Source organism: Rhagoletis zephyria, unplaced genomic scaffold (assembly GCF_001687245.7).
Source record: "Rhagoletis zephyria isolate East Lansing unplaced genomic scaffold, Rhagoletis_zephyria_1.1 Rzeph_scaffold_01541, whole genome shotgun sequence".
NCBI classification, from domain to species: domain Eukaryota; kingdom Metazoa; phylum Arthropoda; class Insecta; order Diptera; family Tephritidae; genus Rhagoletis; species Rhagoletis zephyria.
The window spans coordinates 61,661-72,617 of record NW_016158625.1 but is presented as its reverse complement, the minus strand read 5'-3'; the positions used below and the strand labels follow the sequence as shown (position 1 = coordinate 72,617).

Sequence of the window (10,957 nt, the reverse complement as noted above, 5' to 3'; positions counted from 1 at the left end):
ATCAGCAACAAAAATATTTGAAGTAAGCTAATTTTCTCTTTGATGTTTGAACTACAAAATCACTTAAATATAAAAATTTTTAAATTACAAAGTTGAAATTAACACAGTACAATAAACGACAGTAACACAAATACAAACCCTACACCCACACACCTAATTATGGTTGAAAGTGGTCAATTACTTCACTTTTCCACCCAAGTCCCACGGGCACATTTTTCATTCGATTTGACAGTTCTCTGGCTCTGTGTTTTGTTTTTGTTTTTCTTCGCTACAAAATTGATGCAAAATATAGGTTCTCCCTAAAAATTTATAAGTTTCCGTATTCATTTAGGTATATACAGATTGATAAACTTTATTTTTCGTACGAAGAAAAAAGCAAGTTTTGATTTGTGAACTAGTTTCGATAAATTTCCTATAAAAATTAGAGACGGCGCCGTTTTGTTCGAAATATGTATGGTTACAAATGAGGTAATTCGCTCTCATAATTTTGTATGGCGAATTACGTAATTCGAAGGGTAATTGGAGTGTGAATTGCGAATGAGAGAGCGAGCAACGTAATTGAGGTGCCGTGGTAAAGCGTGTGTGATTTCACTTCGCTCGAAATTAGGAAACGGCAGCACTGGTATATTTCGTTATAAAACGGAAATAGCTATTTCCGAAAGCTAGCTTTCCATAGGCAAATATGCAGAAATTCGATTTGATTTTTTTTTTATAAACTTAAGCAAGACTTTTTAATAGAGTAAATTAGAGTAAATTCACAACAAAAAGCACAAATAAGTTCAAAATTTAGCACACTAAAATCTATACAAAAAAAAATTTATATCAATTTTCTTTATTGAAACTGTATGCATTTTGTGGGCATTTTCATAGCATTCCGTGCTTTTTTTTTAATAAACTGTAATACAGCTCCGTAAGAGATTTATTCTTCAATAAACACTTTTCTTACTGTAACGCGGTTTTTCTACCATTTACCCGTCTTCAGTTAATTTCAAAATAAACTAATATATAGCATGAACATGCAAACATACATGTGTGTACGTAGAAGTAGTTATACTTATATGCAAATAAGTGACAAAAACGCACACCTTTCCAAGCCAGCAATTCATAATTGTTGTTGTTACCCTCCTTTAATTTGAACCTAGCAACGTTTTGTTTTGATTGCCACCTACCCACTCGTTACACTCATTCCAACACATACTATCTTGCCACAACAATAGACTTCACGCTAGAAAATTCCTTAGATTTAGTTTATTGTTTACTCTTCAAGGGAGCGCAAGTACAAGCACCCACCCGTTCGTTGAATTATTAAAACAAATAGTTTTTTTTTTAATAATTAATTTCAGTGAACATACATAAGTGCTTTAAAAAGTATGGCTCATACGGCGCGTGCCCATAGTACATCAAAATCACATGAATGTTACGCTTTCAACAAACCATCTAAGCAACGTTCCAAATCTGCAAATCCACCAACGACACACCTTCTCGTAAATTTTTCTATACAACGAGCGCGTCATGTGCCACCATTTTCAGTGCAGTCGTTACAAAAAAATACCGTCGTTATGCATGGTCCGATAGAAGGACCGCCGGCACCGGCTAGCGCACGCGGCAAAGTAAATACAAATGTTAAGTGTAGTAAAAAGAAAGCGATTTCTACACTAGAACTAGATCTACGGGGGCACAGTGTTAATGGAAATGGTGGCCACAGACGTCCTACAACAACATTTCGCATGTATTTTGATCGTGGGGATCTGCCCATCAAAATGGAATATTTGTGTGGAGGAGATAAAATTGGTTGGACGGTGAGTTTAAAAAAGTGTTGGCAAATAAGTTAAATTGATTTGTAAATTCGAGTAAAATTTGCTAAAACTATTATCGACTATAGTAGCATCGACGTAGGGGTTGAAGCTTAGAAAATCAGATATAAAAATTTGCTTTCTAAATTTAAGGACCACCCTAATGTACATACCGTACAGTACCCGTATTTATGGTCCGATTTGTTTCATATTTTAAATGGAAAGAAATAACTGCAGCCGTTAGGTGGTGCGGACTCGTTTTGTTTTATTAACCACTAATGAAAGCTTGTCTTTAAAAATATTGTTTTTAAATTACTTGCTTTTAAGTAACAAAAGTGGTGCCTGTCAAAAGGTGGCCCCTGTTAGAAGAAAATTTGTTCTATTTATACCCTCTTTTACTAAAGATATGTTTGCACGTATTTGGCATCAAAATTCCAGGCATTTTTATAATAGCCATTTTATTTTGAATTCAATTTCCGTTGCATTCAAAATACGCCACGTCACCATGACTGCCTCCTTTTTGATTGATGCATAATTTATTATAACACATGCATATAGGCAGACATGAAATAAATAAATAATAATAATAATTTAGAACGAAATTGTTGTCATATTTGCAGGAAAAAAAAAGTAAGAAAATAATATTATAATTTGCTGCAGATTTATTGCTCATATGGGCGTATGATATACAAAAAAATACACACATACATTGGATGCAAAAAAAAATACAATTTAATTCTTTTCGCAGTTGAAAAGGGTACACAGCGCTCGAACGCGAGTGTTGCGAGTAATTGAAATTGAATTGAATATTCTTCTCTCTGCGTTTCTTGCATTTCATGTTGCGTGCAAAGGCGTGCTTGGCATGCAGCACGAACGTAATCATTCAGTACAAAGTATTTTGAGTTCGTATCTTGTGACATTCTTATGTATGGCTATAGGCGATAACCATTTAGACAGATATATGTACATACTTAGTATATTACCGTTACCTTTTGTAGGTGGATATTGACAAACTCGACTACAGCCTCTACTTGCCACTCTTCTTCGATGGCCTTTCCGAGACTCAACACCCCTACAAAACGTATGCTCGTCAAGGTGTTTCCGATTTATTGGTTGCGGGTAGTGATAAAATTCATCCCGTGGTACCGCAATTAATATTGCCGCTAAAAAGTAAGTGTATTGAAAAATATCTACGTACATACATATATACAAATTAGTGATAAAAATATATATTTTTTTAGCGCCAAAAATAAGTCGCTTTTGATAAATATGTATAATACATTTCGGTTGTTTCTGGAAGAACCTAATGAGTCAAAAATTGATTTAGTTCACGTTTATTAGTCAGGTTTTACTTCTAGAACAAGTAATTAAAAAAATATAGTCGTTATATTTTATACAGAGGACAAAGCTATCACAAAGTCTTGATTTTATCAATAGGTTGTTTCGTTCAAAGAATCAAAATGAAAGCTTCTATGTAGTTGAAGCTTAGCATAGTGGAGAAGTGTAACATTACGAGAAAGACAATTTCCATCCTTATGAGGCACAGTCGGCAGATATTTTGCATTATTTACACAAAATAAAATAATAGTAATTTTTGCAGAATTTTTTATTATTTTTATTAGATCGTTCTTCCAGCAAACGGTCCATGTTTAATTACATAAGTAGTATGTTTAATATAGCAGTATTTATTTAATACAAGCTTTTATTTATTTTTCTTATTTTCTTATAACAGACGCACTCAGCACACGCAATTTGGAGGTTATGTGCACTACCCTGAAGATAATACAACAGCTTGTGATGTCTTCGGATATGGTTGGACCGGCTTTGGTGCCATTTTATCGACAATTATTGCCAATGTTTAATGCTTATAAGGTGAAAAATGGTGAGTGAAAGAACCGCTCAAGGCCAAAAGAAAAATACTAGACCGTCCCTATGAACGAAACAGTGTGGCATATTAGATCAAATGATCAGGTTATCTATGCAAAATAGAACATTACCATTTTGCTTTTTAGATCGACTAGTTAGTGGTCGTCTGTAAATTAATTAAAAAATTTACATCAGACAAAAAATCTGCCATTGAGATAATGGTTTGCTAAAAACAGTTAAAATGTAAAACAAAAAAAAATAAGTTGATGCGTATGGCTCAAATATTTTAAAGAAGTATTTTGTGGAAACTTTCACCATACACCATTTTTGATAAATTTCGCTGAAAAGCAGGATGTTGCATGGATATGTATGTATTTAGTTTAATGCATCGAATTTTCAATCATGAAAGCCAATTACATTTTATTTATTTTTTTTTTAACTCATCAAAACTAATACCGATGGACTTGTTTACGAAAAACTATGACATATGATTAAAAAAATATTTTTTAATCGCTTTCAAACGCATCATCGTCTATCAGTTTGCCCATTTTTAGCGTAGTAACAACAACAGGGCATCAGGCTAACTGTAAAGCAATTGCAGATAATGCATTCTGTTTACATAAATACATACATTAGTAGATGGGTGCGTATATAGTACATACTTATGTACATATGTACAAACGTACATACTAACATATATGTATGTCTAGAGACTAACCTTGTACCAATAATGCAGTAAACAAATGCGTCCGCTGTAACTAAGCAAATTGAAATATAAACAAATTAAAAATTAAAATACTCTGATAAGCGAGATGACTTACTGAACCATTGTTATCTGTAAATGCAGTTGTAGCTGATAAACTCCTTTCAAATAAGTGCCCCAAAATAAAAACTAATAAGTAGTCTTCTGTTGATGAAGAGTTATTTTAAAATAAATCATTATTATACTTATAAAGTTTTTAATATACTATGGGCAAACCGATGTTGTTGGACTATATTCGCGTCTATATATCGTCACTGAAATGCAAAAGGTCGTAACTTATAAAAAAATTAAAAATTCACTCTTACACATCGCGTTATAAAAAAAAAAAAATATTGGTCAGGACTTTTCCCATTTCAGTGGCGGTGTTGTTTCGTCATCTTGCATTTTGGGTGACGATATGTAATAATATTCTGAACGTTTTTAAGTTTAATAGTTGTTAAATTAGTACAAAATGAGCTTAAAATCGAGACCTTTGTGGCTTTGATGCTACGTTATATTCATATATTTAGTTACGTTTCATTACATCGTCAGCAGATAAGAGCAATATTTTTGGAATTACAAATATTGATTGAGAAGGAGGACTGAAGTTCTAATCCAACTTAGTAGATATATGTATATACGTATTTTATCGAAAGAATTTTTTTTTATTGCGGCGTATTCTTGTTTTCGAGCGAATCGAAAATTATGAAATTTTTTTTATCATTTTCTATACAAAAATTTCAAATTTTCGGTTCGTACGAAAACATGAATATGTCCCACTGTGTCGTTTGAAATTGTTGCCAGGTTCGAAAAAAGTTTAAAAAAGGACTTGAGTATCGCTCAACTTCATATACAAATCTATCAGCGTTCTGAATTTTGTAATTTATGAAATGTGTACTCGAACATTTAAAGTTGGCTGAAAAAAATATATACCTACACACATATGGATTGAATTCGATGGTCGCTGTGTTTGATTTTTCGTCTATATTTTTTATTACTACGAGTATAATGATAGTGGTACAACTTTGTTAGTTATACTGGTACAATCAATTTTAATTTTCTACATCGGCTGGTTAAGTTTTTAATAATTTTGGAATACCTTAGGTTAGTCGAAATCTGAAATTATTACAACATACACATCGTAATGCCCTAGCTCATTTTGTTTCGAAATTCAGATATCAGATATATTTAATTAAAAACAGTCATATAGTGTGGTGTTAGACAGCTCTATTCAATCTAATATCTTCCGGCTATGGATTCAATGGTATTTCTCAGAAGACATTAATACATATACAAATGCACAGTGTTTTTAAACCTTTTTAGTATCAAGCTGAAAAGTGTGATTGTGTGAGTGCGAATGACAATTGCTGCATTGGATCTTAAAAGTTAACCTTTAATATCAATTTGTAGTCATTATAAAAGTATAATGTACGTAAATTAAATTTTTCTCCTGTTTCCAGTCAATTGTGGTGACGAAATTGACTACGCCCAGCGCACTAATATGAATTTAGGCGATCTTATCGATGAAACACTGCAAGTACTGGAATTGCATGGCGGCGAAGATGCTTTCATCAACATCAAATATATGGTGCCTACGTACGAGTCATGTTATTTAAATTAATTTATGTTTGCTACTCATAAGTTTGTATTACAAAAGTATTAAAAAACATTAGATAATTTCAACTTTCGTGCAATAAAAAAACGTATTAACGAAGATACGATTTTCTTTTTTATTTAAAAATTTGATTCTTTTATTTTTTCCTCATAAATCCATTTGTATGTATGTACATTGGTATTCATAAAAGCTTTTTACTCATTCGAGTAATTATAAAAATTTATATTTCTACAATTTCTTTATTTCTCACGTAAGTCCCATTCCTTGCCGGAACGAAGAGCCATTGCTAAATCTTCAGCAATGGCATGGGATGCAACAGCAATGCTGAAAAAAAAGAGAAAACAAGTTTTATATAGAAAAAATATTAAAATATTTTGAAATTAGCTTTTATAAAAAAGGGCGGCCTTTATAATTTAGCCCAAAGTTTATTTAAGATTTGTTTCGCTTTCTAAAACGATCGTTTCATAAGTTTTGCTTCCTGTAATAAATCCCATTATAGGGTTACAGAGTAGTCAAAACTGTATTAACTTAATTTTTCCTGATCAATTAGTTGAACCAGAACTATCTTTTACTTGATAAGTAGCGATTTTAAGCGCTTAAAATACGCACGTTAAAATAAGAAATATGCAGGAATAATAAAACAAAAAATATCCTTTGAAAAAATAAATAGCTCAATTTTTCTTGTGTAAAAATCTATGGAATTTTGTTCAAAAATGCAGAAAAACTCCGGTAAAAGTAAAATATTACGCATTCAGTGCCTATTCACTTACATATGTATAGAAATAAAAACGAGAATTTAACTTAAATATTTTTGTTGCAATAAATAACAAAATATTCGGATAAATTTTCAGAAAGAAATTATTGCCTGTTACGCGGAATACATTCTTAAATATGGAAAAGGCTCGAACTTAAGGGCAGAAATTTCAGTCACTGTATATTTTTCAATCGGATGAATTGAATTACCGGATTTAAATTGACCTACAATATTTTTTATTACTACAAAGCTCTGTTTTTTGCTAAAAAACTGATTTTACCTTAAACATTTACTTTTTACTGATTTTACCTTAAACATTTACAGCGTTTACGTTTTCTTCAACTCTCTTAACAATTTCTATCAGGCAGGTTCTGTAATTCACTTCTGAGTTAATTTCAGCCAAAACCACTTCGAATTCATATTGCTAGGGGTTGAAATTACCTCGGAAGGGAATTGCAGAACCAGCCTCTATATGTGCCGATAAAATCAATGCTGTTGTTTCTAGTAGAAAAAAATTATATTCAACTAATAAGCACAAATCCACATTGTTTCGAAGTAGTTCAATATTTTAATGGTAGCGCCGCATAAGTGCTCGAAATGTTGTCCTTAGAAATTCCTCAAAAGTAGGGTTGCCAGACGTCCTCCTTTAGGAGAACGTGTCCTCCTTTTTGCCGAAAAACAAAATGTCGTCCTTTATGACTGAAATGTTCTCCTTTTTTGAATTTTGTATTTTTTGCATAATACTTCTACCGTGAATTTTTTTATTGTAAATTTTGGCAGTGTTTTCTTAACTTAATCAGCTGACCACAAGAGTATACATATGTACATATTTTTTATTCAAAACTTTTTTATCAAAATATATTGTTGCTCAGGCGTCGTCCTTTTCAATCTTACTTGGAGTAAATGTCCTCTGTTTTTGTTTCAATTGTCCTACCATCCATGCCTGTCCATCTGGTAACCCTACTCAAAAGCTGTTTACGCAGGTAACTATTGAAGGAAAAAATGGAGATTTTATCTCGATGCAACATCCAATGGATTCAAACGCAGCATTTATATGGAAAATATTTGTCTTTCCAGATTTCAATTCTTTCAGAACAGAAAGCCATGCACTTATTAGACGTCTTAGAAATAATATGATAACAAAAAACATGTCGAAACCGTCAGGTAAGTGTGATGCTTGCCATCAAATTTTTCGCTAGCCCTACGGGCTCGGCAATTTTTATTCACCTCATAGTTGTCAAAAATGTACCATCCAGAGTAGTTTTCTATCAATTGGCAGAGGCCCTATAATTTAAATTTGTTTTTTTTTGAATATGCACTATTTTTGCAATAAGAATTTAATTTTATGCTNCCAAAAATGTACCATCCAGAGTAGTTTTCTATCAATTGGCAGAGGCCCTATAATTTAAATTTGTTTTTTTTTTTTTGAATATGCACTATTTTTGCAATAAGAATTTAATTTTATGCTTTTTGTGATTAAGTATAAGAAAAAAAACATGCTCGAGCATATTTTTTTGTAGCCCTATTAATAAGAAACTGGTGAGCCACTGCTAAATTATAAATCATAAAAAGTTGAGCACTCATAGGCTTTGGCAAACTAATTTACAACTATTTTTTCGTTAAAAAACGCAGGGCAGTTCTAAAAACGCGATTGTACACCTATTTGAAATTAAGGTAATGGAATATATTCAAATATTTCTGAAAAATATGCCACCTATGGCCTTTTTTCCCATGATAATGGCGTTATACACTTACTGCTGTTGCATCATATAATCTTTCTTCGAAGATTCGTATTCGTTGCCTTTTATATTATGAGGAGAGTAACGATTGTAGAAACCCCAAATGGAATTCATCAACTTGTCATTATATTTTGCCGGTGTATATTCAGTCACTGTAAGCGAATGAAAAAAAGAAATATGTATATTAGATTCATTGTCCGCATCTAACAGTAGTTCATTTCCATCAAGTTTTAACTGCAATTTAAAACTCTCAGCAGTTAGTCGCTCATTTGAGGTACAAGCAAACGAAAGGAAAAAAGCAAAAATTAAGAACTAAGCTTTGCCGATCACATTTTGTTAAAATTATTGTAACTTATCTAAGTTTTTAACTGCAGTTAAACGTGTGGAAATGAGCTATTATACTCGTATTTGTTTGCATGAAAAACAGCTTTCAACTTACATTTCTTATTGGTGTTCATATTTTTGGGTTCACCTTTATCACTACCGCTCTTCATGCGTGCAACCAATAGATCTCGATCACGTAATTCTCGCAATTTGCATGCAGCAAATGCTCCTTGCGGCAAAGCGGCCATTTTTTTGCAGTCTGTAAGAGATAGGAAATAATTGAATGAGTGTAAAGAAAAATGAATATGAAAATGAAATGAATAGAGGTCATTCATTGACTGTCTGTATCAAGAATTTCCTTGAAAATAGGCTTTGGTGATTTGTATTTCGTATATGGCGATAACACCGAGGAGTCAGTATGTGTATGCATTTTTATAACGTGTTTCCACGCAGAGTTCGCTGTTAGCTTATATCGTTTTGTATCAACGACTGATAAATTTATACTTCTTCTGTTCATTAAAAAATAATTGTTTTTTCGTATAAATGCAGTATTTTTGAAAAACAGCTGTATCAATTTTTGTAATCATAAAAACGTATATTACTGCAAAAAAAACATAAGGCCCTATCGCGAATTTCACATGAAAAAATATTCCTAAAAAATTTTAAGAAAAACAAAAACATTTTTTCCCAATTTGATTTTGTTTTGCAAGTTAAATTATGGGAACAATTTATTCACATAAAATTGGCGATAGGGCTGATAGACACGAGCGTTACATATACGCCATGTAAAGTTTCACAACTATTACGACAAAAATCCTACGTATTATAATAAGGATAATTCAAGTAAAAATTTTTTCTAAAAATTCTGATTGAAAAGTTTGAAATTTTGAGGAAACTTTGTCGAATTTTCTTAATTTTTGTATATGTGATAATACATACTATGACTTTAAATTAATTTAAGGGCGTGCGTTATATATATTTTTTCGTTTTTCTTTTATTGAAATAAATAATAATTTTAAGTCTAATCCAAAATCTAGAATTTTGAAAATGAATATGCACTAGACCTAATGCAAAACAAACCAACAAACAAAGTTATGTTTTCGTATTCTCTAAGAAAAAACTAGAGAGAAACATGCAAGAAAGTACGCAAAGTTACAAGTTTTATGAACAGCTAATTGATTTGTTATTTTCCGAAACAATTTCCTAACAAAAATATTATTTCCGATGTTATCTTATTACATTAAACGAGCAATTCTTGTATATATATATACAGTGACGAGCAAAACTGTAACATGGTGTAACACTTTTTAATTCACCCACCGCTATGTTTCCAAGTTCTGACGACTTTCATCCTTTTGTTGTATATTCTTGTTGGTACATCCCTACTACCTATTATATTAGCAGCAAGTAGCGATGCAGCCACTATTACAGAAGCGCTTAAGGTATTAAACTTTAATGCAAATCAGTAGACAGCGAGGCGACGAATTGCCAAATTGGCGCAAAGGCATCATAAAAGAAGAAAAAAGCTAATTTGACCAAAATATATGTGCGAGAGTGGTAGCATTTTGCTGTGTCGCCCGAAAACCGGACCGTTGCCTATTGGGATATGTTAGGCCTTTCAGAATGCAATAAAAAACATATTTTTAAGTTCCAATTGAAGGTTATTTGGTCTGACAAGACTTAATTAATTGCTTTCAATCAGATGGCCGGGCATGGTATTGGATCAAAGACCCAAATTAAGCCTATGCGCAACATGTGAGGCAAACTGTGAATCACAGTGGTCGGTCAATAATAGTTTGGGGTTGAATTTAAACAATTTTGTGGGTCCGTTAGTACGCATTATGCGTAAGGAACAGTATCTGTTCATATTTCAACAAAATGTGCAAGATGTAGTCGAAAAATGAGAGTTTCTGCTGAAAAATCACCCAAAACATACTGCATATGTTCGAAAAGACTGGATACAAAATAAAAAATTTGCTAATTTGAAATGACCTCCACAATCCGCGGACATAAAATTCATCGAGAATTTGCGAAATCAACTAGAAGCACAGCTTATTAAGTATCCAAGTCCGTATAATCGAGTACATGACCTGTGAAAGCAAACAAGGATATATGGAGGATATA

At 32.2% G+C, this 10,957-nt stretch overlaps 2 protein-coding genes across 4 annotated transcripts in view; one reads left to right on the top strand and one right to left on the bottom strand.

The window, feature by feature from the left end:
• Positions 1 to 592: 592 nt before the first annotated feature.
• On the top strand, positions 593 to 6,119 carry LOC108364352 (parkin coregulated gene protein homolog). Of its 2 annotated transcripts, XM_017618002.1 has the most exons (5): positions 593 to 622; positions 1,344 to 1,799; positions 2,792 to 2,963; positions 3,526 to 3,675; positions 5,862 to 6,119. In XM_017618002.1, exons 2-5 carry the CDS (start codon positions 1,371 to 1,373, stop codon positions 6,020 to 6,022), a joined length of 912 nt encoding a protein of 303 aa, XP_017473491.1. In that variant the 5' UTR covers positions 593 to 622; positions 1,344 to 1,370; the 3' UTR covers positions 6,023 to 6,119. The 2 variants fall into 2 exon arrangements, with proteins under 2 accessions (XP_017473491.1, XP_017473489.1); XM_017618000.1 differs by lacking the exon at positions 593 to 622 and having other exon boundaries at positions 851 to 1,799.
• Positions 6,120 to 6,122: 3 nt separating this feature from the next.
• Positions 6,123 to 10,957, bottom strand: part of LOC108364355 (uncharacterized) — a 7,460-nt gene continuing 2,625 nt past the window's right edge. For both annotated transcript variants that reach the window (XM_017618006.1, XM_017618005.1), the window contains 3 exons: positions 8,949 to 9,092; positions 8,526 to 8,661; positions 6,123 to 6,340 (listed from right to left, as the gene is read on the bottom strand). In XM_017618006.1, coding sequence (XP_017473495.1) covers positions 6,256 to 6,340; positions 8,526 to 8,661; positions 8,949 to 9,092 — 365 coding nt within the window. In that variant the 3' untranslated portion in view covers positions 6,123 to 6,255. The remainder of the gene's footprint in view (positions 6,341 to 8,525; positions 8,662 to 8,948; positions 9,093 to 10,957) is intronic.

Excerpts from the sequence above, each read along its gene's own strand:
- LOC108364352 (XM_017618002.1), top strand. The coding sequence starts at position 1,371 with ATGGCTCATACGGCGCGTGCCCATAGTACATCAAAATCACATGAATGT. Across the intron at positions 1,800-2,791 it reads GAGATAAAATTGGTTGGACG|GTGGATATTGACAAACTCGA; the intron begins GTGAGTTTAAAA and ends TACCTTTTGTAG. Across the intron at positions 2,964-3,525 it reads ATTAATATTGCCGCTAAAAA|ACGCACTCAGCACACGCAAT; the intron begins GTAAGTGTATTG and ends TTCTTATAACAG.